At 50.6% G+C, this 27731-nt stretch overlaps 2 protein-coding genes across 2 annotated transcripts; one reads left to right on the forward strand and one right to left on the reverse strand.

Moving 5' to 3' along the window:
• The first annotated feature begins 237 nt into the window (after window positions 1-237).
• Window positions 238-7837, forward strand: LOC148820707 (zinc finger protein Gfi-1b). The gene is made up of 7 exons (XM_088932776.1): window positions 238-402; window positions 5119-5308; window positions 5741-5947; window positions 6067-6257; window positions 6361-6498; window positions 6717-6882; window positions 7610-7837. The coding sequence occupies exons 2-7, from the start codon at window positions 5206-5208 to the stop codon at window positions 7807-7809; spliced, it is 1005 nt and encodes a 334-aa protein (XP_088788902.1). The 5' UTR covers window positions 238-402; window positions 5119-5205; the 3' UTR covers window positions 7810-7837.
• Window positions 7838-9094: 1257 nt separating this feature from the next.
• Window positions 9095-23178, reverse strand: engl (endoglin, like). The gene is made up of 17 exons (XM_088933052.1): window positions 23051-23178; window positions 21165-21334; window positions 20508-20645; window positions 19865-20045; window positions 19616-19784; window positions 19349-19496; window positions 18801-18987; window positions 15935-16161; window positions 15126-15269; window positions 13437-13541; window positions 12552-12773; window positions 11397-12122; window positions 10918-11071; window positions 10559-10618; window positions 10353-10457; window positions 9977-10085; window positions 9095-9417 (listed from the first exon to the last, which is right to left on the reverse strand). Exons 1-16 carry the CDS (start codon window positions 23109-23111, stop codon window positions 9979-9981), a joined length of 2904 nt encoding a protein of 967 aa, XP_088789178.1. The 5' UTR covers window positions 23112-23178; the 3' UTR covers window positions 9095-9417; window positions 9977-9978.
• Between the last annotated feature and the right edge of the window lie 4553 nt (window positions 23179-27731).

The raw sequence follows: 27731 nt of genomic DNA on the forward strand, positions 1-27731 counted from the left end.
CAGCTATGCCCGGGCATGGTTTCACAAGAGGAAACTGACTGTGGTTTGATGCTGCAAGGCGATGCTGTGAGAGAGAGAGAGGGTTTGGGGGGAGAGGGAGAGAGGAGGAGGAGTGTGACTTATCGCTGAAGAGGTACGAAACTGGCTGTGCGCACGCTCCCCTGCTCAATCGACTCTGCCTGGCGCACTCCCGTGTGTCCTTCATTAATTAGTTAATTACTGCTGTAACTCTCACCTTTGCTGCCTGAGTCTGGGATCAGGACCTGCCTCGGTCGTGCTCTGGGACCCTCGGGCAGAGCTTCTCCCGGCTCAGAATTCACCTCCTCGTCTCTCCTGGAAAGTTTGGGGTTCTGAGTTTCTTCATCGGTTGGTCAGTGTGTTCTCTGTGCGGAGAAAGTCGTGGTAAGTGCTGTCTTTTTTATAAAACACACTTTATATTACCAGAAATAACACAAATGCTGTTTTGCATTGGAGTTTTGCTCCAGAGAGACTCCTCTCTCCTGGTTTGGATTTGTTTTTCCAGTTTTTTAAATGGTTTTTTTTTTAAACAGGAATACATCAGTCGGTACTAGACTAGTCTTTACTAAAATCAGTTTGAACCAACACCAGTATTCTTACCTGTATTGAGTATGAAAAGGAGCAGTCCCCTGCAGTGAGCAGATCTGAGAATCCAGACAGTGCCCGTGTACGTGCGGAAGTCCTGTTAAATCTCACGCACCTGCCCAGAGATCACACTGCTGCAGACGTGTCTCTGAGCCGCGGGACAGCGCTCCTGACCTCCTGGTCAGACTCTGCTGTCCGTGTCACTAGCGCTGCTCCAGATCTAGAGTTAAAGAGGTAACTGTGGCGCCGCTATCGGAGCTCATCACGATCTGGCAACAGAGGCAGTGCACAAAGCGCTGAAATGAGTAGTAGGAACGGCAGTGCCCAGTCCCTCAGTCCCGCTCATGGCTGTGTTCATGCTGTGGAATGGGAAGGCTTTCTGGTCTGTTGCAGTATGATGTGATCATGACCAGAGACAGGGGTCCTGGCAGGTTCTGGGGTGCTACGGGGTCAGGCTGAGGGGTGAGCCCCCATGATGAACAGGGCGACGGGGGGAGTGGATGTAGGCAGGTGGGCAGTGGCATTCTGGTTTGTGTTTTTTCTCTCTTCATATTTTCCACCACAAGCCCAGACCAGTGAAAGCTGTAGTATGACATGGGATGCTTTTCTGACCCTGTGTTTCCTCTGCTGTGCTCGAGCCCCACCTGCAGAGCACAGCCTGCGCTCCCCGGGCCGCCTGTGAGCACACTTGCACACCCATATACCCGAACACCCGCACAATCACACACCCGTATACTCGCACACTTGCACACCCATATACCCGAACACCCACACAATCACACACCCATATACCCGTACACCCGTATACCCGAACACCCGCACAATCACACACCCATATACCCGTACACCCGTATACCTGAACACCCGCACAATCACACACCCATATACCCGTACACCCATATACTCGCACTCGCACACCCATATACCCGAACACCGGCACAATCACACACCCATATACCTGTACACCCGTATACTCGCACACCCGTATACCCGAACACCCGCACAATCACACACCCATATACCTGTACACCTGCACACCCATATACCCGAACACCCGTACACCCGGACATACTCGCACACCCATATACCGGAATACCTGTATACTCGCACACTTGCACACCTGCACACCCGTCCCGCAGGCTGTCTGCCCGGGAGCCCCAGAGTGCAAGATCACGGCGTCCCTCTTGTGGGTGGAGGTGTTGTCATGGGGTGGAGTCCCGGTGAAGCTGGGGGCCTCGTGAGCCTCACGCGGACTCACCAGGCGTGTGTGACCAGGAATCACGGGGGACCCGCAGGAAAATCATACTCCCTTAGCGGAGAAAACAGGGGCGCAGAGACGCTCGGTGAAGTCGGGGCGCCTCGGGGCGAAGGACTGGGCCACGTCGCTGTCGAGAGAGTGCAGGGTCACGCGGTGGGGGGGTGGGGGGCGGCGAAAGTGGCGTCGCATTGGTCTGGGGTACGGGGGCGTGCTGGGGCTCAGTCAGCTGTAGATTTCACCAGCACCTCCCAGACCCCCGGCACTCTCCTGTACATCTGCCAGCCCTCCATCCCCTACAGCTGTAGAATTAACGAGTCATTAACATCCTGCTGTTAAATTAACAAACCATCAATACTCAGCTGTAGAATTAACCAGTATTGTTACTCTGCTGTGCAGTTCACAAAGCCTCCGTCCTCTCCTGTACATTAACCAGACATTAATACTCGGCTGTATAATTAACGAGTCATTAACATCCTGCTATAATTACTCAGCTGTGTTATTAACAATAATTGCCCAGTTGTATATTTACAAGCCTTCTATACTTTTACTGCATAATTAACGACCCATCATTATAATTTACATAATTCATCAATAATAATAATAATAAAAAGTAGCCATTACTACTCTGCGAAATAACTAACAGACAGATTTCAATACCTTGCTGTATGATTAATGAGTTATAACTGCTCATTTACATAATTAACCAGGCACTTCCATATGCGGGCAAAGTTTTTTGTTACACCCAAGTCAGGCTCTGCTTGTTTAGTGACACTTTGCAGCTCTTCTCCAAGTTATAAAGAGTTTGTGCATTGGCTACGATAATTCAGACTCACCAGGCGTGATCTATTGTCTACGATAACGTATTGTCCCAGGGCAGTTCTGGGAAGGAGGTTTGAAGTGAGTTTATGACAAAGGCGTTCGAAGAGCTGGGCAGAGAAATGTCTACGTCTATTCATCATCTGAACGCCCAAGGGCACAAGACAGTTCACAAAAAAGCCCCTTCGATTGCTAGTATCTCACACATCCCAAGATCGCACTGAGCTGTTTCTTGACAGAAGCCAGGGTATCGGCTTCAACAACAAGGGTGGGTAGTTTGTTCCACACTCCCACCACCCTTTGTGTAAAGAAGGGCATCCTATGCTTGGTTTTAAAAGCAGTTTCATGAACAGACAGCACTGTCTGCATCCATACATTAAATATGGAACCATACATTCCATACAATGACAACCTGTGTTCACGTATCAAGAACAAAAGGTTGCATTGGGAAAAGGCCATGGCTGTACAATAGACAGTCATACAGTATGTTCATCAAAAGCATTAGGCAGCTAAATAAGAACCCAAGAGTCACAACAAGCGTGTAACTCTTTAAACCTGATGAGAAAACAAATTAACTCTAAACAAGCTCTACAAAAGCCAGGTTTGTTTTGTGTGTGTGTGTGTGTTTGTGTGTGTGTGTGCGTGTGTGAGAAGGTGGCATTGATGCCACAGACTGCGCTGTGTGCAGAGGGAGGGACCTGGAGGAAGGAACTCCAGATCTCATGATTACAACTGCAGGCAGCAAATAATTCATCTTTTTTTAAAAAAAACCTGGTGCATCAGTCTGGTTGTGTAAAGAAAGGAGCACAAATTCAGGCGACCCGTACGCACTGCCGTACACTACAGAACCACCCTGCTGTGACGGCTCTAGCTCCCCAGCTCTCCCCAGCACACGCTGACTGCCTCCGGAGCGGATTCTCATGCAGCCCCCACAGGCCTGGGGCAGGGGCTCTCCTGTCTTGGTGCCTTCAATAGGAGGAAGCGATCTGCCGATGGTGTTCAGATAATACGGAGAATCAGGAAATCAAAGCAGTGCCTCAGCCAACATGATGTAGAAGATAGGAGCGTTAGTTTGATGTTACAGATAAACTCTACAATTACTCTACAGATGGTGATGGAATGTTAATGTGAAGATGCAGAGGAGCTGGACTGAGTGTCTCTACAGTTACTCTACAGGTCTGAGGATGATGATGATGGAGTGTTAATGTGAAGATACAGAGGAGCTGGACTGAGTGTCTCTACAGTTACTCTACAGATCTGAGGATGATGATGATGATGGAGTGTTAATGTGAAGATACAGAGGAGCTGGACTGAGTGTCTCTACAGTTACTGTACAGGTCTGAGGATGATGATGATGGAGTGTTAATGTGAAGATACGGAGGAGCTGGACTGAGTCTCTACAGTTACTCTACAGGTCTGAGGATGATGATGGAGTGTTAATGTGAAGATACAGAGGAGCTGGACTGAGTGTCTCTACAGTTACTCTACAGGTCTGAGGATGATGATGATGGAGTGTTAATGTGAAAATACAGAGGAGCTGGACTGAGTGTCTCTACAGTTACTCTACAGGTCTGAGGATGATGGTAGAAACAGAGGCTGATGAAAATTCAGTAGAGATTTTTCTAATCGAAATCAAAGGAATTGATTTCAGTTTGTTTGAGATGCTGTGTGGCGAGGACGTGTCGCCAAGCTCTGTGCTGTGGCAGGTTTACCACATGGTGCCCCAAATAGAGCCTGTGTCACACTGTGTACGAGAGAGCCCAGTGTGACACAGAGGGCTGAGGTCTGGCCTTTCAGCACAGCAGTGTGACGCCTACACAGGGGCGAGGTGTGCTTGTGTGGAGGGGACAGCCTCGTCTCGTCTTCAAAGCTTGTCAGGAGAGAGGTTTCGGGCCTTGCCTGCGACTTCTCTCACTCCTCCCTCACGTGGTCCAGCTGACGTGCTCCTCTGACACCGCTGCCCCGTTGTGGTGCACTGTGGGGTCCCCCCGCACCCCCTGCAGAAGAGGGGGTGTCCCTGCTGGAGAGTTTATTTCACGAGCCCCAGAGTAACCAGCCCACCACCTAAACGCCCTCCAGTACATGAGGGTGGGACTCAGCCACAGCATAATGAAAGATTTAAACCACACAGAGATCCTGAGCGGGGCTCCTTGATGCGGAGTGACCCCAGTTCATGACGGGTTCCTTGTAGTTCAAGCAGAGCCTGCATGATGCAGCAGTCAGGACCTCAGCTTAACGTCTCAGCCAGAGGACGGCTCCTCCTACAGCCCTGTGTCCCCGGTCACTGTACTGGGACACTGGTTTAGAGGTTCTGGTCCAGAAGGAGGAGCGCCACCTACTGGTCCACTAACACCACTTACAGCAGCATCCTGCTGAGCTCCTGAGATCAGCCTGCAATCAGCCTGCAAGGTGCTAACACTTGTGCATTTTTTGTGTTTCAGGGGTCTCTATCCTCCTGTCCCCCCTCTCTTCTATCCTCCTGTCCCCCCTCTCTCGCCCTCTCTGCCTCAGTCCCTCTCTCTCCCACCATGCCTCGCTCATTCCTCGTCCGCAGCAGGAAGGGAGGATCTTACCCTGGTCTGAGGTTCATGGGGGACAGTGACTGCAGAGCGGAGGAGCCTGGAGAACAGGGTGAGAGAGAGGAGGAGGAGAGGAGAGAGGGTGAATGGGGTGAGAGAGAGGAGGAGAGAGGAGAAGAGAGGGAGGAGGAGAGTGGAGGAGGAGAGGGAGGAGTAAGGAGGTGAAGGGAGGAGGGGAGAATTAGGAGGAGGAGAGAAGGAGAGAGAGGGAGGAGGGAGGAGAGAGGGAGGAGGGGAGAATTAGGAGGAGGAAAGAGGGAGAGGGAGGAGGTGGAGAGAGGGTGAACAGGGTGAGAGGGAGGAGAGAGATTGAACAGGGAGAGAGAGGAGGGAGGAGAGAGGGAGGAGAGAGGGTGAAAAGGGAAGACAGGAGGCGGTCTGGGGAGGGAGGGGGCTGGCAGATGGGTGGGTGGTGTCGGGCTGCAGTCTCCCCATCCTGGGTGAGTTCAGACGTGCTAGCGAAGGCACTTCCTCTCTCCCGCAGGGCGAGCTCCCTACAGAGTCGTGAGCTGCGTGCAGGAGCTAAAGGGGAGCCCCGAGCTGAGGACCCCCCACAGCTGGGAGCCCCTTTACACACCCAGTGCCTTCCAGGAGCCGGCCGAGGCGCCGGCCTCGCCCCCGGGCCCCCAGACGGCCCTGCCCCACGCTGCCTCGCGCACGGAGCAGGGCTGTGGCCTGCCCCCGGCTGCAGGTGAGCTCGACCGACCGCTCCTGCAGGCTGCGGGGTCCTGGCCTGTGCTGACCCCGGCGGTGGTGAAGTCAGCCAGTTCTGCCCTCTGCCCTCTGACCCTCGTCTGTCTCCCCCTCTAGAAGTGCAGTCTGCGCTGTCGGCCCCGCGCCCCCCCTGCCTGCCCTGGGCTCCGCTGCATGGGAGTCCGGAGAGGGAGGGGAACCTGGAGAGACTCCTGTGCGCCCTGCTGAGCGAGAGCCGTGGGCAGGGCGAGAGCGGGGAGCCCCTGGGCTGCAAGCCCGCGCCCGGCCGGTGTCCCCTCTGTGGGAAGGTGAGTGAGGTCGCAGCCCAGCCGTGTGCCCACTGAAGAAAGTGATAAAGCAACAGCACGGGTCTGTCAAGAAGTTAATGAATCTGTTATTGATCCCCCCCAGCTCTTCTCCTCCTCTCCTGGCCTGGAGACACACCTGCGCAGGTCACATGTCAGCAGGCTGGCCCTCCCATTGGCTGGCTACACCAAGGCTAGCAGCCAATCGTATGGCTTCAGGCCGGAACTGGGCATCCAGTGCAGGGTCAAGGTAAGGTCTAAGAGCAAAGGGCATTTTCAGGAGTGTTGTCTTCTTTTCTTGCCTTTCAATGTGTTTTTATAATTGTGAAGCTGGAGATATCATGAAGGACTCGATGTGAAAGCGGGAATCTGGTATTTCTAAAGCTTTCACTTTTAATACTACAGTATGTTCCAACACAGCGAGGCTGAACTGGAAAATATGTGATAACTGTGCTGTTTCAGGAGCGCAGTTTCAGCTGCAAGGTGTGTGGAAAGGTGTTCAAGCGCTCGTCCACGCTGTCCACTCACCTGCTCATCCACTCGGACACACGGCCCTACCCCTGCCAGTACTGTGGCAAGAGGTTCCACCAGAAATCTGATATGAAGAAGCACACCTTCATACACACAGGTGAGCAACTCCTGTTACTGTCTGTATTAACCCCAGTGTGTGTCTCTCTCTCTCTCTCAGTGGTAGTGTACAGGACTGTCTGTATTAACCCCAGTGTCTCTCTGGTGTTGTACAGGACTGTCTGTATTAACCCCAGTGTCTCTCTCTCTCTCTCAGTGGTGGTGTACAGGACTGTCTGTATTAACCCCAGTGTCTCTCTCTCAGTGGTGGTGTACAGGACTGTCTGTATTAACCCCAGTGTCTCTCTGGTGGTCTACAGGACTGTCTGTATTAACCCCAGTGTCTCTCTCTCTCTCTCTCTCAGTGGTGGTGTACAGGACTGTCTGTATTAACCCCAGTCTCTCTCTCAGTGGTGGTGTACAGGACTGTCTGTATTAACCCCAGTCTCTCTCTCTCTCTCTCTCTCTCTCTCTCTCTCTCTCTCTCTCTCTCTCTCTCTCTCTCTCTCTCTCTCTCTAGTGGTAGTGTTCAGGACTGTCTGTATTAACCCCAGTGTCTCGCTCTCTCTCTCAGTGGTAGTGTTCAGGACTGTCTGTATTAACCCCAGTGTCTCTCTCTCTCTCAGTGGTAGTGTACAGGACTGTCTGTATTAACCCCGGTGTCTCTCTCTCTCTCTCTCTCTCAGTGGTAGTGTTCAGGACTGTCTGTATTAACCCCAGTGTCTCTCTCTCTCTCTCAGTGGTAGTGTACAGGACTGTCTGTATTAACCCCAGTCTCTGTCTGTCAGGTGAGAAGCCACATGTGTGTCAGGTGTGTGGGAAGGCCTTCAGTCAGAGCTCCAACCTCATTACTCACAGCCGCAAGCACAGTGGCTACAAGCCCTTCTCCTGCCCCTCCTGCTCCCGAGGCTTCCAGCGCAAGGTGGATCTGCGGCGCCACCAGGAGGCCCACTGTGGGTACAGCATGGCCATCGACACCCAGAGCTGAAGTGGGTGATGCCCACAGTGGGTCACGGGCCTGGCTTCACACACACACACACACACACTCTTGTTGAGCGTCTTAGTTTCTGAGCTCCGTCTGGGCAGCTCAGATGCCTCCCTGTGTCTCCATTCTACTGGACCAGAACCTCAGGGCCCAGGGCAACCGACTTCAAAACATCTGTCCCACTGTGTTCAGCCCTGAAAGACTCACTCTGGACGGGAACCCCAGCTGTGATCTCTGGGCTGTAGGGGCTCATCTCAGACTGGGAGCCCAGCTGTGATCTCTGGGCTGTAGGGGCTCATCTCAGACTGGGAGCCCAGCTGTGATCTCTGGGCTAGAGGGGCTCATCTCAGACTGGGAGCCCAGCTGTGATCTCTGGGCTGTGCTGTGTGGTTTATGCTGGACTGGGACCCTAGGAGGTTGCGTGATCTGTGCTATGCCCTGTCCAAGACATTAAACCAAGGGCTTGACTTAGTGGTCATTAAAAAAAATCCTGTTTTTAAAAAAAGGGTAGTGGTATTAACCCCAATATCCTGGTCAAATTTCCCCCTGGCCTTTACCAGTCATGGCCTCCTAATAATCCCCATTTCTGGACTGACTTCATCACTCTGTTCTCCTCCCCACTGAGAGCTGGTGTGTGGCAAGTGTACTGTTGCACTCTGGCTGTGATTGCATCATCCAGGTGGGGCTACACACTGGTGGTGGTGGAGGGGAGCCCTTATTACCTGTAAAGTGCTTTGAGTGGAGAGTCCAGAAAACACTGTGTAAGTATAATAATAAGAAGAAGAAGGATAAGCAGAAGCCGAATGACATTTGCTGCTTTGCTCCCTAGAGGTAATGTGATCTAGATGTGGGACCTTTCCTTGTACATTATTTTTTTTATTTTTGAGCACTTTTTTATGTTCTATTTAATGTTAAATAAGAAAATAAAAACAACTACAACTCCAGACGTGCAATTCCCAGTCTGCCCACAAGAGGGGGGTACAGCACAAACTCCGGACAGGACTGTGGTTCTAGCCTGAGTGGTGCTGGGACATCTAATGTCAACAGCTCTGAGGTTTCAAAAACAGCCGAGCAAAAAAAAAAAATCATTCCTTCTCCGGCCAGCACTGAGGCTTGTATACTTCCTGACTACCAGCCTGACCAGCGTGCACGACCAGCTGGGCAGAAGGTTGAAGGTCAGGATGTAATGTTCAGATGGCCTCACTCACTCTGGGGTGAGGCGTGACAGAGGTGTGTGTGTGTGTGCATGCTGGTCTGAACAGAAACACCCCACTATCATACTGCTGGGTTTTGCGCAACACTGTAACACACAGAGCACTTTTTATTGAGAAACCAGATAGTAAAAGTTTAAAACACAAGAAAAACCAGCAGCTGAATAGTTACACTACAATAAAAATATAGGGTCTTACATTCATGTAGTCGTTCAGAAAAAGAACTGTTTCTCACCAAACACTTTGCTCTGCCAGGGTCCAGGATCTGACAGCTGGGCTCTCAAACACTCCTCTCACTGCTCGCTCTCTCTCTCTCACTCACACTCACTCACACACACACACAGTGGAAAGAGATCTGCTATCTTTCCCTTCTTCTGTGCTTCTGCGGTCTCTCTCCACACTGGAAGAAAGGTAATAATTCAATCCAATGTGTGTGCGTAAATTAGATAGCCACCAGTGTGTATAACGACGTGTGTCCGGATCAGTGTGTGTAACAGTGTGTGTCTGTGTGTATAAAAACGTGTGTGTCTGTGTCAGTGTATATCTGGATCAGTGTGTATAACAGCGTGTGTCTGGAACAGTGTGTATACTGTAACTGTGTGTCTGGATCAGTGTGTATAAGACTGTGTGTGTCTGTCAGTGTGTATAACAGCATGTGTCTGGATCAGTGTGTGTAACAGTGTGTGCCCTGGATCAGTGTGTATAACAGTGTGTGTCTAGGACTGTGTGTGTCTGTGTCAGTGTGTATAACAGTGTGTCTGGATCAACTCTGCTTAGACTGCCCTTATTTGAAAAGTTGGAACTATTGTTTATTCTTGGGAGCAGAATGTTTGTGACAAAAACAAGAATTCTATTTGTCTGTAGGCAGGGGTAACAGTAATTCCTGTCTGTTGTAGGTGTTGGCAAGTATCAGTGTTTGTGTGTCCCCCATACCTCAGTGTTTATACAAACTCTCCCACCTCTACAGAGAACAGCTGGAATGTTCCACCAGGATAGGGGGGTTCCGGGAGTCCACAGTGGTTCGATCCGCCTTGTTTAGGGAACTCCTCCTTCGTTGCTCTGGTGTCCCTTCAACAATTGTTTTAGCAATTGTTAATTAAATCTGACAAAAAATCATCAGAATTCAGAGAAACATCTCAGTTTGTAATTAATCCAGCTCACAGTACAGTCAGTCCAGTCCAGCCTGGAGAGTCTCAGACTGCTCCGTCAGAGTCAGTGTCAGTGTGAGTCTGATTATAATCTCAGTAAAAAACTAATTAAGATCACAGTTAAGTCAGCCCAGTCCAGCCTGGAGAGTCTCAGACTGCTTGGTCAGAGTCACTAGGTTAGTATTACCAGTTTTGAAGTAGATGCACCACAGCACCCCCGTGAGACTGACACCGATCAGAAAGGCTATGAAAGAGATTCCTGCCACGACTGCAGTGTCCAGACTCGCTGGACCTGAAGGTTGGAGAGAGGCAGCAGGGAGAGGCAGGTCACGTCGTATGTCGACACAGAATTCAAGAAAGTCCGTTAGCAATCACAGCGCAAGAGGCACGTACTGGAGACCGCAGGGCTCGGAGTGGACAGCACAGCCATCCTGGGATTGGGGACCCTCTGTCCTGCAGACACGAGACAGCAGAACAAGCAGGGTGGTTTACAGAGAGCTCGAGGACGACAGGCAGGCTGAGAGAGAAGGGAACTGGATGAGGGCAGTGGGAGAGTTCAGAGAGGGAACAGGCGAGAGAGAAGGAGGCAGTTCAGGCATGTTGTATGGAAATGTCCTGTCATTGTTTGTACTGTAAATGCCTGTGGATGTATTGACTGTGTCTGCTTTGGCAACACTGTCATTCATCAGTCATGCCAATAAAGCTGTTTGAAATGTGAATGTGAGAGGGAGTGGGAGGAGTTTTGCACTGACCAGCAGTGTGAGCAGCAACCTGGACCACTTCAACAGACTGAGTGACCAGCATGGGCCGAGAGACTGTCCAGCTGAACTGGGCACACTCGGGGCACTGGGACACGGAGAGCAGGGAGGGGAGACGGCCTGTGCACAGCTCATCCAGAGAGACACACTGAGAGAGGGACAGAGAGAGAGAGGGAGAGAGAGGGACAGAGGGAGAGAGGGACAGAGGCAGAGGGAGAGAGGGACAGAGGGAGAGAGAGGGAGGGACAGAGGGGGAGAGAGGTACAGAGAGGGAGAGAGAGAGGGATAGAGGGAGAGAGAAGGGAGAGAGAGAGGGATAGAGGGAGAGAGAGAGAGGGAGGGACAGAGAGAGAGAGGGAGAGGGACAGGGGGAAAGAGAGAGATAAAGAGTAACAGATGGAAAAGGAGTAAATTAGAAACCTTGTATATTCCTGTGATAAATTAGAATGAACACATCCACACCTTCTACCTACCTGGGGAACTGAGGAATTCTGGGCCAGTTCAAGCATCTGGGTCTGCCCATAGCATCTGCTGGGGGTGCTGTCTGGGATCCCCCTTTTCCTGTGGCCCCCAGCGTGGGTGCCTGAGGGCCCTGGCCCAGCTGGGCTCCCCTGAGAGACCAGGCACTGCCTGAGCCGGCAGTGCAGGAACTGGACGGAATTATTATAGACTGGCCGGAGGATGAAACTGAACCGCAGTTTGTGCTCCTGCCCCTGTCCTCCTGTCCTCCTCTCTTTCTCCTCCTCTCTTTCTGTCCTCTCCCCTCTCTCCTGCTCTCCTGCTGTCCTCCTCTCTCTCTCCTGCTCTCCACCTGTCCTCTCCCCTCTCTCCTGCTCTCCTGCTGTCCTCCTCTGTCTCTCCTGCTCTCCTCCCTCACACATGATCTGTGTCAATATGTCTCGCTCTCTTGCTCTCTCTGCTCCTGTCTTGCCGTCCTTCGCTGTCTGCCTCCTCCTCTCGTCCTTCCTGGCTCGTCTGTCTCCCTGTCTGTCAGGGGTACCTCCTCTCTCTATCGCTGGCTCCCCCCCTCCCTCACTCTCACTCTCCTCCTGTCCACTGTAAAAAGTAACAGAGGGGTCCTGTGGACAGCCTCCATCTATGACTGTCCAACCTGGCTCAGCCTGGGGGTCAGAGTGGGGTGACAGCATGCAGGACTGCACCCTCACGCCCAGCCTGCCACACCCCTCCAGCACCGACACCTGCAGAGACAGAGACATTAACACTGAGAGAGGAGTTAAAACAGACACACTGACTGGACACTACAGTACATTAACACTGCACTGAGAGAGACAGTGTGTTACTGCAAATAAATGAAGAAATAGGACAGTTCTAGACCTAAATCGTAATCTACATGTAAACACACAGCTCTAGAAGTGAGTATGCCAGATCGAAAGTGAACATGCAGCTCTAGAGGAATCAAGGTGCGAACACAGCTCTAGAAGGATGTGCCAGATTGAAAGTGTGAACACGCAGCTCTAGAGGAATCAAGGTGTGAACAGAGCTCTAGAAGTGAGTATGCCAGATCGAAAGTGAACACGCAGCTCTAGAGGAATCAAGGTGTGAACACACACGGTCACTGAGCCCAGAGTGATGGACAGGTATGGTGAGTAGAGGAACGCGTCTCTCACCTCCGCAAAGACCCTGTTGTTGGCAGCAATGACACAGGGCCCTGCCTCTCTCTGCTGGAAGGTCTGTGAAGCATACAGCTCCAGGGAGAATAGGGGCCCTCTCTCACCCCTCTGGCTCCCAGGGGCCCCCCTGTCCAGCACATTCCCTGGGCGTCTGGCCTTGGGGCGTGGGAGGACACTGGGAGCACTGGGCCGGGGAGGGACTGGAGCCAGACAGCTGAACTGAAGAGACACAGGGGTCATTACAGTCACTGACTGGACACCACACTGCCCATTAACACCCCAGCTAACGCCCACTGACTGGACAGCACACTGTCTGACTGGACTAACACCCACTGACTGGACACTACACTGTCTGACTGGACTAACACCCACTGACTGGACACCACACTGCCCATTAACACCCCAGCTAACACCCACTGACTGGACAGCACACTGTCTGACTGGACTAACACCCACTGACTGGACACCACACTGCCCATTACCAACACAGATAACACCCACTGACTGGACACCACACTGCCCATTAACACTCCAGATAACACCCACTGACTGGACAGCCCCCAGCAGAACCTGCCAGAATCACTGACCTTAAGTGCTAGACTGATCAAGGACCTGCTTGACTCACTGCAGGTACATGACTTAGTAACAGATTGACACATTGACTCAATGAATCACAGCTAACAACTAACAATTCCCCAATATGATTGATTCTCTCACCGACCTGCTGACCAAGGCACTGGTCCTTCAGAGGAGACTCTGAAGCAAGGCCAGTGGAGACTGACCGCAGGACAGTCCTCCAGCTTGTCCAACACTCATCCATCCAACTGACTGCAGATCCCTACGGGGCTGTCTGATGGATGAGCAATCGATACAGTTTCTTACACGAATGGCCAGGGGTGTCTGTCCCAGACCCCAGCTGTCCTCAGAGCCTGTGTCCTGTGTCTCGTTTCCCACAGCAACCGGGTAGGTGGGTCTCCATAGCAACACCTAGACAGGAGAGAACTCTGATGTCACAACTGCGAGAAAAACATTTTGTATTCTTCCATTAGGGCCAATTAATTAGAGCCCATCAACTCCAGAGCAGGCAGATAACACTGTCTGTGTCTCCCCTGGACTCGTTCTGTCAGTGCCTTTATATTATTCTCCTCCACTCTCCCATCATTCTCTCCCTCCTATTCCCCTGTGAGAGACATCTCATTGGAGCTAATGGACTTCACGCCGACTTTGTAAAGCTGTGCAAGAAAAAGTGCAACGTGACCTGGGTCATCCCTGACACTCTGGTTCCCTACAGAAGCATGAATGTGAAACGTTTATGTAGCGATATTAGACTTAATCATGCTAACTGGAGAGATTGTACAGAAAACATAGTACAATCGCAAGGGAACAGGAGCAAAACAAGGAGCCTCTTCTCGTCCGTAAGTAAATCAAAATGAGAAATGGTCTGCAATAAATTGGTAGCCAGCGGTTCAGCTGGTCCAGTGTTTAAGATACAGGACTGTCACACCAGGAGGACAGCTGGTCCAGTGGGTAAGATACAGGACTGTCACACCAGGAGGACAGCCGGTCCAGTGGTTAAGATACAGGGCTGTCACACCAGGAGGACAGCCGGTCCGGTGGTTAAGATACAGGGCTGTCACACCAGGAGGACAGCTGGTCCAGTGGTTAAGATACAGGACTGTCACACCAGGAGGACAGCTGGTCCAGTGGTTAAGATACAGGACTGTCACAGCAGGAAGACAGCTGGTCCGGTGGTTAAGATACAGGACTGTCACACCAGGAGGACAGCTGGTCCAATGGTTAAGATACAGGACTGTCACACCAGGAGGACAGCCGGTCCAGTGGTTAAGATACAGGGCTGTCACACCAGGAGGACAGCCGGTCCGGTGGTTAAGATACAGGGCTGTCACACCAGGAGGACAGCCGGTCCGGTGGGTAAGATACAGGACTGTCACACCAGGAGGACAGCCGGTCCAGTGGTTAAGATACAGGGCTGTCACACCAGGAGGACAGCCGGTCCGGTGGTTAAGATACAGGGCTGTCACACCAGGAGGACAGCTGGTCCGGTGGGTAAGATACAGGACTGTCACACCAGGAGGACAGCTGGTCCAGTGGGTAAGATACAGGACTGTCACACCAGGCATGGGGAGACCAGCACCCCTCCGGTCCAGAAGAGGGCGCTGTGAAAACAGACCCTCCAGCAGCTGTTTCCTAGGGCTTCAATTTGGCCCTGACTCCGAATGTGGTTTTGACTCTAAAGCAGGTTTGGGACCTGACAAAGAATGTCCGCAGCTACCAAACATTTCCACATTCACCCATTGTGTTTCTCCTATTTTCTCTATTTCTTTTTTTTTGGCTTCCTACCATAATACAGTCCACAAACAAAAAGGTAAGCACTAAAGTCTTTCATTTTATTTCCAATGTTTTAGAGGCTGGCACCACCCAGCATGCCGTGGGACAGGCCCCATCACACTTTTAATTCCGGCTGAAGTTCCCTGCTATTTTGACCTGGAAGAAGAAAAGCAGCGTGGCGACTGACTCATCAGCGATGTCACGAGGCGGGCGTGTCCTCACCGTGTTACGATACAGCACGCTGCGCGGCGCGTACAGAAACTCCGCCTCTGTCCCACAGGAAATGACCGGATACTCCAAAAAGAAGTGTGTCCCATTGGACTGTGCCCCGCACCGGGGGTCACTCAGGGTCACTGCCGACACAGGCTGCATGAGAGCAATAACCATAATTAATAACTGCTTACACTTCTATAGCGCCTTTCTGGACTCTCCACTCAAGCATTTCACAGGTAATAGGGGCTCCCCTCCACCATCACCAATGTGCAGCCCCACCTGGATGATGTGACGACATCCATAGCGCACCAGAACGCTCACCACACACCAGCTATCAGCGGGGAGGAGAACGGAGTGATGAAGCCAGTTCAGAGATGGGGATCATTAGGAGGCCATGATTGGTAAAGAGCAGGGGGAAATTAGGCCAGAACACCAGGCTAACACCCCTAATCGTACACGCCCTGGGATTTGACCACAATGACCACAGAGAGTCAGGACCTCGGTTTTACGTCTCATGTGAAGGACGGCGCCTTTTTACAGTATAGTGTCCCCGTCACTATACTGGGGCATTAGGACCCACATGGACCGCAGGGTGAGTGCCCCCTTATGGCCCCACTAACACCTCTTCCAGCAGCAGCCTTAGTTTTTCCCAGGAGTCTCGCACCCAGGTACTGACCAGGCTCACACCTGCTGAGCTTCAGCGGGCTGCCAGTTGTGAGTTGCAGGGTGAGCAGAGAAGGTGGGGGCAGGGTTTTTTTTACAAACACCAGCGAGCAGGACAACGCTAACAGCTCTGAGGAGCACTGGCGGGGACTTACCTCTACAGTCTCCCTGTCGATGGTGACGGACAGCGCCCCCCACTGGCACAGCACATGCATTGCCTGTGCTCCTTCCTCCTCCTCTCCCTCATTCCCCAGCAGCCCCCCGCGCCCTGCCCCCTGCCTCAGCCACTGCTGCACCTGCAGCGCCTCGATCCCGGGGCCGGGGGCCTGCTGGGGCCACAGCCTGGGGCCGGGGACCGGCTGGGGCTGCCCTGGGGGTCGGTCTGCAGAGAGGAGGGTTTTTTTTAGATTTTTTTATTTTTTAAACACAAAAGGGGAAAATGCCACAAACAGGGGTACAGTTTATACATACAAATATACAGATGTCACAACATGACAGAACAAAGGTAACGTCAAGCGACTGGAACAGGGAAAAAAAAACTGTCCATAGTACAGAGGTTATGTGGTGTTATATAAGTTTATATTCCAAAAGATTTTTGTAGACCAACTCGCCAAGCTTATTTTTTAAATATATTTAGTCATTTTGAGTATAGCTTAAAGGAGTTAGAAAATTCTTGAAAGCACATAGGAGTTTTTTTACTCTACACGTATGTATGTAGAATTTTGCCAACATGAAAATGACATTTTCGATTATACAAACTTCTGTGTTTGGATTCGGAACACCCAAGAACAGTATCCTTAAAGATTAGAAGTACACGAATATTATTATTATTTAGCCAAGAACCTACAGAGTGCCAGAAAGCTGTTGAATGCTGTCATGAGAAAAAAAAATGTGTTGTTTCAATATCTGATTCGCAAAAGGTACAGGTGTTACAGTGGTACAGTCAAAGCTGAACCGTTTTCTTAAAAATTCTTTAGAGCAATATCTGTTATTCAGTATTTTAAAATGAATGTCTTTCGTTTTTGGTGGCGTGGGGAGAGTAATGTATTCAGTTCTAGCAGAGATGAGAGAATCCTTGTCTATATCGTTAAAAATTACTGGGAAAAATCTCTCGGCCATAATTACATAAAATATCGTAAGTACCCATTTTAACTTTCAGTAGAAGGGGAATTATATTACCCTGGATTGTGGAATATTTTCACCAAAGCCAGAAGAGCAGCTGGAATTGCATCAATAATTAAAAAAAATTAATTGCTTTGGGTTGCATTCAATGTAATATTTTTTAACAAAATCAAAATACTCATAGACTTCTGCATTAGCTTCTAATACAGTAGATGCACCACTGACCAAATACCTTTATTAAACCAGGACTCATAAAATATCCTCTTTTTTTTGCAGGATTTATATGTTGTTCCATAAAATAGAATTATGTGGGGTGACGTTATTGTTATATAACAATTTCCAATATAACAGTACTTGTTGATGGAGTCTCATTGGGAGCTTATTTATGTGAAAATCACATCTGAACAAGAGGTCAATGTCACCTAATTCTCCCATTACTCTCCTAGGACTAGCAAAGCAGACGCTGCCTTTGTCATTCATAAAAGTACGCAACCATTTGATCTTTAGGGTACCAGTCATGATATCAAAGTTTATCATATTTGCACCACTCTCTTCATACGATTTAATCATTTTTCCTTTTCTTATATAATGTGTTTTCTTTTTCCAGATGTAGGAGAAATGTATTTATATTTTTACTTATTGCGGTGGGGATGGAGATTGATGCTGTTGGGTAAATAAATCTGGAGATACTTTCTGTTTTAACCAGAGATATCTCTTTGTTACCAGCTATTCAGCCTAGCCTGAGTTTTGGAGATGTTGCTAGCTAGAGAATGATTCATCCTATCTACTACCTTTTGACTTATGCAGAGCCCCAAGTATTTGACTGGCAACTTAATTGGTTTGTAGAACGTTTGAATTTCTACAAGTTGGCTATCATGAATAGTCATTAATTCACATGTGTTAATGTTTAAAGATAATCCTGAAGCATTTGAAAATGTCTTAATAGTTTCAATTGCCAACGATACCTGATCTTTATCTCTTAGAAATAATGTTGTGTGGTCTGCCATTTGGCTAATAATAATAGGAGTGCCCATGGCATTTAACGGCTTAATGTTACTGTTGTTGATTAGGATTGCTAATGTTTCTGCAGCCAATCTAAATAATAATGGAGAAATGGGGCAGCCTTGTCTAACTCCTCAACTGATGAGGAAGCGTGGTGACGTTCCATTAGGAAGAGATACCGAACTGTTAATTATATAGTAGTTAATTATTGTAATAAATTTGGAGCCAAAACCAAAATTTTGTAAGGTTTGAGCAATGAATGCATGTCCCAGTCTGTCAAAAGCCGAAAAATAATATTAAAACCAAAACCAGATATTACATTTCGATAATCTAACAAATCCAATACTAAACATATATTATTTTGGCTATTCCTTCCTTTTATAAATCCTGATTGTGTCTCACTAATTACTTGCAATAAGCCATTTTTAAATATTTTTGTAGTGTCATACAAGAAAATCTTGCAATCTATATTTATTAATGAGACTGGCCTCCAGTTATCAATCTATCTAAACATTTTACCTGTTTTAGGGATTAATGTAATGACACCTTGTCTCTTAGTAGTAGACAAAGTATTATTGGATATGCACTCCAAAAAGATTTGATATAATAATTCTCTTAAGTCTTTCCAAAATAATTCATAAAATTCCACAGTTAATCCATCTGTGCCTGGAGCCTTGCCCTTAGCTAGCTTCTTAAATGCCAGATAAACTTCTTAAATTCTTAATTCTTAATCACACCTAGCTCTGAATTTTGGTGCCTTTGTCTCAATTTTGTTATAAAAGAGCTCAGAAATTTTTTTTGGAACTCCGATTTGTATAATTCTGAAAATAAAGACATTTACTGAACCATACACAAGCACTTGAGCAAACGAATGCAATTGGCTAGCTGCTACGCTACCTCCTCCCACCAGCTTTACGACAAACCGATTGGCCAGCTCCGCCTCCGTGTATGAGGTCAGGTTGGAAAAGCCCATCTGATTAGCCCAGGCCAGGAGGTCAGAGGTCATGAGGAGGTCAGTGGAGATCTGGCTGGTCAGGGTCAGACGGGGGTCAGGGGCCCAGCGAGCAACAACATTGCTGGAGGACTGAGAGAGGGGAAGGAGAGGGAGGACAGACGACTATCACTGTTATCACCTGGACAGAAAGGAGCAGCAGCACAGCACACTCACTACAAACACACTGAGCAAAACTGACACTGGGCAGAGCTTCTCTGACACTATCCTGTCCGTCTAGTACCTGGGACTGACTGTACAACCCCCAGTGCGTGTCTGACGACAGTTACTAATTATTACTAATTTATTTGACTGTCCCTTTCATCCAATGTGACTTCCATTCACACTCATTTAAACACCTGGGTGTGTCACTAGAGCACCCTTCCCCCTGGGGTTTGAGCTCGGAACTCTGCCCACTGTGCCACGCTGGGGCAAAGAAGAGAGAGACACTCACAAAGGTGGTGACGTGGGTTTCCAGATCCCTGGCCAGGAGGGCCCAGCTGACGGCTGACCTGCTCCTCAGAACCAGAACCACCCCCCCCCACAGCGCCCGGCCTGCAGTGGGGGGCTGCAGAGACACCTCCACCTCCACCTGCACAGAGCTGAGAGAGGAGAAGACACACACCTGTCAAAGAAGCCTGGATATGATCACCCCTTCCCCAGAGCACAAAACTGATTAATCACTATAAATTAATAATGTCTAAATAGCGCCTGCACCCACCCGCAAAGCGATGATCCCGCTGAGTGGAGATCGATCACATGCACTTCCGGGTTGTGACCCTGCCCGGGGCTTGAGCAGCCCTTCACTTCCTGTGGCTGGAGGTCAGAGGTCAGGTAGTTCTGGGACAGGAAGAGGGGCTGCAGCACACAGGCGCTCGGCATCATGGGATCTGCAGGGCACAGGAAGACATACCCTTCGTCAGAGCTGGCTGGTACCCACTCTCTGCCTCACGCCAGGCACTTCACTCACCGCTGCCCAGCCGGATGTAGATGCGGTTGGCACGGGGGGTGTGAACGAGGGATGTGACAGAGGAGTGCTGATTCAGAGCCCAGAGCAGCAGAGTGCGGGGCCGAGAGGGCAGACCCCTGACTGACTGTACCGTGACAGACCCCCCAAGGGCTGTCCAGTCCACACTGGAGCTCTCCGACACCTGGCAGAGACAGGGAGAGAGGCCAGAGTCACACTGGTGCTGCAGGGGCCGAGGTGGCAGGAGAAAGAGGAGAGAGAGCAGAGAGGCGAGAGACAGACCTGGATGAGTGAGAGAGAGGAGAGAGGAGAGAGGAGAGAGACAGACCCGGATGAGGTGAGGGAGAGGAGAGAGGAGAGAGACAGACCTGGATGAGGTGAGGGAGAGGAGAGAGGAGAGAGACAGACCTGGATGAGGTGAGGGAGAGGAGAGAGGAGAGAGACAGACCTGGATAAAGCAAGGGAGAGGAGAGAGGAGAGAGACAGACCTGGATGAGGTGAGGGAGAGGAGAGAGGAGAGAGACAGACCTGGATGAGGTGAGGGAGAGGAGAGAGGAGAGACAGACCTGGATGAGGTGAGGGAGAGGAGAGAGGAGAGAGACAGACCTGGATAAGGCAAGGGAGAGGAGAGAGGAGAGAGACAGACCTGGATGAGGTGAGGGAGCCCCTGCTGCACTCTCTCGGCCTGCAGCAGCCAGTGCACTGTGTGTTTGGAGCGCAGGACCAGGGCCAGGGGGCGACTGTGAGGGAGAAACAGGGACAGAGGGCGGAGGAGGACAGTCACCTGCAGAGAGAGAACACGGGTTCTAATACTGCTGCAATGACACCCTGACAGAGGGCCATGCTGACTGAAACACTGACTGACTGAAGGACACGCTGACTGACTGAGGGACACGCTGACTGACTGAAGGACACGCTGACTGACTGAAGGACACGCTGACTGATTGAGGGACACGCTGACTGATTGAGGGACACACCAACTGACTAAGGGACATGCTGACTGACACACTGACTGACTGAAGGACACGCTGACTGAGGGACACGCTGAGGGACATGCAGACTGACTGGGGGACACACTGACTGACTGAGGGACACAATGGCTGAGGGACATACAGTCTGACTGAAGGACATGCAGACTGACTGATGGACACACTGACTGAGGGACATGCAGACTGACTGAGGGACATGCAGACTGACTGAGGGACACACTGACTAAAGGAAACACTGACTGAGGGACCCACTGACTGAGAGACACGCTGCCTGGCCCTGTATGACACTGATGAGGCTGATGCCAAGTTCACACCTCGCGACTAGGGCTCCGGGTGGCTCGTCCTATACTGATCACATGTGTCTCCCTCTCACCCAGTCCCCTCGAGGCACAGCCTGGCCCTGCCCCAAACTTCTCCAGCAGTCCCTGCACTGGGTGCAGCACCCCTGCTGGAGAAAGATGGCATTGCAACTCTCCTGAACACCCTGGACAGAGAGGGACGAACAGAAAGAGAGAGACAAGAGGAGAATTTTTCATCACCGATTTTTTAAATATTTCAGATTCTGCCATCAAATTTCACCCGGCAGCTCCCTGCCCACTCAGGAGTCTGGGGTATAATCCGACTGGTTCCCGTCTTAATACAGTACTCTCAGCCTGCTCCTTGGTGTGTGAGGGGAAAGCACTGAGCCCGAGTAGAGTGTGGGCACAATGTAAGCCCACAGGGCATATCTACAACATGTCCATACAGCGTGTGTGTTGATGCATAGAGTTTGAAACAGTGTATGGCGTTGTCTGTGTCTGTACATACTGTACATTGTTTGTTAATGTATTTGTGTTGATGCATGCAGATGCAGTGTGTGTGTGTAGATGCAGTGTATGAGTTCATGTGTGTCAGATGGTGTGTGTTAATGCAGTGTGTGAGTTGATGTGTGTTAATGCATTCTATTTTTAGATGTAGTGTGTGTGGATGCAGTTTGTGAGTTGATGTGTTTGTAGATGCAGTGTGTGTGTTAGTGCACTGTGTGGATGCAGTGTGTGAGTTGATGTGTTTGTAGATGCAGTGTGTGTGTTAGTGCAGTGTGTGGATGCGGTGTGTGAGTTGATGTGTTTGTAGGTGCAGTGTGTATGTTATTGCAGTGTGTGTGAGTTGATGTGTGTGTGGATGCAGTGTGTGTGTTAGTGCAGTGTGTGGATGCAGTGTGTGAGTTGATGTGTTTGTAGATGCAGTGTGTGTGTTAGTGCACTGTGTGGATGCAGTGTGTGAGTTGATGTGTTTGTAGGTGCAGTGTGTATGTTATTGCAGTGTGTGTGAGTTGATGTGTGTGTGTGTGGATGCAGTGTGTGTGTTAGTGCAGTGTGTGAGTTGATGTGTTTGTAGATGCAGTGTGTGTGTTAGTGCAGTGTGTGTGAGCTGATGTGTGATAGTGCAGTGTGTGTGAGCTGATGTGTGATAGTGCGGTGTGTGTGTTAAAGTAACGTGTGTGTGGATGCAGTGTCATGCCCTCTGCAGCCAGAGGGCGCTCCTACTCTGTCCTGTCCCTAGTTTCCTGCCTGCTGCCCTTCCGGTCCCTCTCTTTCCCTTGGCCTATATATTTCCGGGTCTTGCACTCTGCCCTCGCTCAGCATTGACGTTCGGATGTCCTGAGACCCGCCTAGCACCAGGGCGCCCCACGTCCGCTACCTGAGGGCGTAGGTTTCTATACGGCACTCCTGAACTCTTTGCACTAACGAGCCCGGGCCTTTTTCCCGTGCCGCCGCTACGCATATGGGTCTTTTTCCGCTCTCCTGCTCTCCACGGTTTGTCCCTTTGGACGTCCGTGACATGCAGTGTGTGAGTTGATGTGTTTGTAGATGCAGTGTGTGTGGATGCAGTGTGTGAGTTGATGTGTTTGTAGATGCAGTGTGTGTGTTAGTGCAGTGTGTGTGAGCTGATGTGTGATAGTGCAGTGTGTGTGTGTTGAAGTAGCGTGTGTGTGAGTTGATGTGTTTGTATTTGTACAGAAGAGGGGTGACTCTGCTGGGTGAACTGCCTCTTATCCCACCACATCTCTTACTCCCCCCCCCGCCTGTGCTCCTGAGCGACTCTCTCTCTAGAAGTATGCTGTATATAGAGTCTCTTCCCTGTCTCCATCCTTCCCTTAGTCTTTCTCTCTAGCCATCCAACCACCTAATGTATAGATCAACCCTTCATTATTCCTCACCTGCCATTCCAACTGTCAACACCAGGAGGCAGAGCAGAGTCAGTCCCTTCGAGGACGCCATGATTGTGATTCCACGGCTCGAGGCTTCACTGAGGATGAAACTGTGGCCTCAGCTCCCAAAACATGCTGGGAAAAGATGAGCAGAACAGTAGAACAGTGCTGTTACAATAGGAGCTACAGTCCCAGTGCAGTAGAACAGTCCTGTTACAATAGGAGCTACAGTCCCAGTGCAGTAGAACAGTCCTGTTACAATAGGAGCTACAGTCCCAGTGCAGTAGAACAGTCCTGTTACAATAGGGGCTACAGTCCCAGTGCAGTAGGACAGTCCTGTTACAATAGGAGCTACAGTCCCAGTGCAGTAGAACAGTCATGTTACAATAGGGGCTACAGTCCCAGTGCAGTAGAACAGTCCTGTTACAATAGGAGCTACAGTCCCAGTGCAGTAGAACAGTCCTGTTACAATAGGAGCTACAGTCCCAGTGCAGTAGAACAGTGCTGTTACAATAGGGGCTACAGTCCCAGTGCAGTAGAACAGTCCTGTTACAATAGGGGCTACAGTCCCAGTGCAGTAGAACAGTCCTGTTACAATAGGGGCTACAGTCCCAGTGCAGTAGAACAGTGCTGTTACAATAGGGGCTACAGTCCCAGTGCAGTAGAACAGTCATGTTACAATAGGGGCTACAGTCCCAGTGCAGTAGAACAGTCCTGTTACAATAGGAGCTACAGTCCCAGTGCAGTAGAACAGTCCTGTTACGATAGGAGCTACAGTCCCAGTGCAGTAGGACAGTCCTGTTACAATAGGGGCTACAGTCCCAGTGCAGTAGAACAGTCCTGTTACGATAGGGGCTACAGTCCCAGTGCAGTAGAACAGTCCCGTTACAATAGGAGCTACAGTCCCAGTGCAGTAGAACAGTCCTGTTACAATAGGGGCTACAGTCCCAGTGCTGTTACAATAGGAGCTACAGTCCCAGTGCAGTAGAACAGTCCTGTTACAATAGGGGCTACAGTCCCAGTGCTGTTACAATAGGGGCTACAGTCCCAGTGCAGTAGAACAGTCCTGTTACAATAGGAGCTACAGTCCCAGTGCAGTAGAACAGTCATGTTACAATAGGGGCTACAGTCCCAGTGCAGTAGAACAGTCCTGTTACAATAGGGGCTACAGTCCCAGTGCAGTAGAACAGTCCTGTTACAATAGGGGCTACAGTCCCAGTGCAGTAGAACAGTCCTGTTACAACAGGGGCTACAGTCCCAGTGCAGTAGGACAGTCCCGTTACAATAGGAGCTACAGTCCCAGTGCAGTAGGACAGTCCTGTTACAATAGGGGCTACAGTCCCAGTGCAGTAGAACAGTCCCATTACAATAGGAGCTACAGTCCCAGTGCAGTAGAACAGTCCTGTTACAATAGGAGCTACAGTCCCAGTGCAGTAGAACAGTCCTGTTACAATAGGAGCTACAGTCCCAGTGCAGTAGGATAGTCCTGTTACAATAGGGGCTACAGTCCCAGTGCAGTAGAACAGTCCCATTACAATAGGAGCTACAGTCCCAGTGCAGTAGAACAGTCCTGTTACAACAGGAGCTACAGTCCCAGTGCAGTAGAACAGTCCTGTTACAATAGGAGCTACAGTCCCAGTGCAGTAGGATAGTCCTGTTACAATAGGGGCTACAGTCCCAGTGCAGTAGAACAGTCCTGTTACAACAGGAGCTACAGTCCCAGTGCAGTAGAACAGTCCTGTTACAACAGGAGCTACAGTCCCAGTGCAGTAGAACAGTCCTGTTACAATAGGAGCTACAGTCCCAGTGCAGTAGGATAGTCCTGTTACAATAGGAGCTACAGTCCCAGTGCAGTAGGATAGTCCTGTTACAATAGGGGCTACAGTCCCAGTGCAGTAGAACAGTCCTGTTACAATAGGGGCTACAGTCCCAGTGCAGTAGAACAGTCCTGTTACAATAGGAGCTACAGTCCCAGTGCAGTAGGATAGTCCTGTTACAATAGGGGCTACAGTCCCAGTGCAGTAGAACAGTCCTGTTACAACAGGAGCTACAGTCCCAGTGCAGTAGAACAGTCCTGTTACATTACGAGCTACAGTCCCAGTGCAGTAGGATAGTCCTGTTACAATAGGAGCTACAGTCCCAGTGCAGTAGAACAGTCCCATTACAATAGGAGCTACAGTCCCAGTGCAATAGGGGCTACAGTCCCAGTGCAGTAGAACAGTCCTGTTACAATAGGGGCTACAGTCCCAGTGCAGTAGAACAGTCCTGTTACAATAGGGGCTACAGTCCCAGTGCAGTAGGACAGTCCCGTTACAATAGGGGCTACAGTCCCAGTGCAGTAGGACAGTCCCGTTACAATAGGGGCTACAGTCCCAGTGCAGTAGGATAGTCCTGTTACAATAGGGGCTACAGTCCCAGTGCAGTAGAACAGTCCCGTTACAATAGGGGCTACAGTCCCAGTGCAGTAGAGCAGTCCTGTTACAATAGGAGCTACAGTCCCAGTGCAGTAGAACAGTCCTGTTACAATAGGAGCTACAGTCCCAGTGCAGTAGAACAGTCCTGTTACAATAGGAGCTACAGTCACAGTAGGATCACTGAAATATGACCACTAAGGCTAAAAAAATCCTAAAACACAAGATGCTTCCAAATGTGTAATGTGTAATCATTCAAGCAGTAACTTATTTGGCTTTGCAATGACTGCAACACGGGTTATGAAAACAAGCCGAACGCTATTTACTGAAATTTGATCTTTCAGAAATCTGTGTCGGAACAGAGCCCAGCACCCAGTCCATGAGTGCACACAGCAGCCACATCCACCACGCGTCGTCTGAAAGAGACACGACAGACAGATCTCCCTCCGTCCCCAAAGGGACATTGGGTGTTCAGAAAAAAATATATCAAAGACGAAGCAAGAATACGAGAAGCTGTTTTTTTTTTCCAGTAACACAATACCGGCTGAGTGGAGTTGGTCTTGGCTGCGGTAGTGTCTGGAGCAAAAAGCGCTCAAAAGCCACACTAATCCACGCCACGCGTGGCAATACACGCTCGCTCGCAGAGTCACAAGCAAAACGGGACGCGATTCTTCTCCGCGGGAGAACGGAGCTCACGCGCTTGGTCCTGCCTTTTTTTAAAACGGAGAGAAAGACCCCCCCCCCCACAAACTCACACACTCACACGCTCACTCGACACACACGCAGACCCGCACCCACACCCTCGCGTGCTCGGCTCTCACCTCGGCGGACAGCGTCTGTACTGGCGGCGGCAGAAACGACAGAAACTCACCGTCCGCTCGGTACCGACTGTTTACACACTAAAGCTACACACACACACACACTCCTCCCTCTGTCACACACTCATACAGACACTCTCCCCTCCCTCCTCTCCCCTCTCCCCAGAGGCACAAAGGAGAAACCAGCCAGTTTCAAACTCCGCGGCTGCGGGAGACGCTGAACTTGCGCGAACTGTAGCGCTTTCTGCCGTCGCGCCGCTGTTTCTTGCCTGCGCGTGTCCGCGCGCCTGGGCGCGCCGTGACACGCGTGGGTGCTGTGTTTCGTACTGTCCGTGTTGACCCCGTCGCTCCCACTGCGGGAGAAAAGAGATTCCACTGAAATTCTTAGAAACAAAGAGAGGAGTTAACGGAAAAGCACGGAGAACGGGGGGGGGGGGGTCACAGGAGTGATAAAGTACTGGGGTGAGAGAGAGGAGAGAGTGATGGAGATCAGGGGTGAGAGAGGAGAGAGTGATGGAGATCAGGGGTGAGAGAGAGGAGAGAGTGATGGAGATCAGGGGTGAGAGAGAGGAGAGAGTGATGGAGATCAGGGGTGAGAGAGGAGAGAGTGATGGAGATCAGGGGTGAGAGAGAGGAGAGAGTGATGGAGATCAGGGGTGAGAGAGGAGAGAGTGATGGAGATCAGGGGTGAGAGGAGAGTGATGGAGATCAGGGGTGAGAGAAGAGAGTGATGGAGATCAGGGGTGAGAGAGAGGAGAGTGATGGAGATCAGGGGTGAGAGAGGAGAGAGTGATGGAGATCAGGGGTGAGAGAGAGGAGAGTGACGGAGATCAGGGGTGAGAGAGGAGAGAGTGATGGAGATCAGGGGTGAGAGAGGAGAGAGTGATGGAGATCAGGGGTGAGAGAGGAGAGTGACGGAGATCAGGGGTGAGAGAAGAGAGTGACGGAGATCAGGGGTGAGAGAGGAGAGAGTGATGGAGATCAGGGGTGAGAGAGAGGAGAGTGACGGAGATCAGGGGTGAGAGAAGAGAGTGACGGAGATCAGGGGTGAGAGAGGAGAGAGTGATGGAGATCAGGGGTGAGAGAGGAGAGTGATGGAGATCAGGGGTGAGAGAGAGGAGAGAGTGACGGAGATCAGGGGTGAGAGAGGAGAGAGTGATGGAGATCAGGGGTGAGAGAGGAGAGAGTGACGGAGATCAGGGGTGAGGAGAGTGATGGAGATCAGGGGTGAGAGAGGAGAGAGTGATGGAGATCAGGGGTGGGAGAGAGGAGAGAGTGATGGAGATCAGGGGTGAGAGAAGAGAGTGATGGAGATCAGGGGTGAGAGAGGAGAGAGTGATGGAGATCAGGGGTGAGAGGAGAGTGATGGAGATCAGGGGTGAGAGAGGAGAGAGTGACGGAGATCAGGGGTGAGAGAGGAGAGTGATGGAGATCAGGGGTGAGAGAGGAGAGAGTGACGGA

Source organism: Atractosteus spatula, chromosome 14, assembly GCF_055471065.1.
Source record: "Atractosteus spatula isolate fAtrSpa1 chromosome 14, fAtrSpa1.hap1, whole genome shotgun sequence".
Taxonomy (NCBI): Eukaryota; Metazoa; Chordata; class Actinopteri; order Semionotiformes; family Lepisosteidae; genus Atractosteus; species Atractosteus spatula.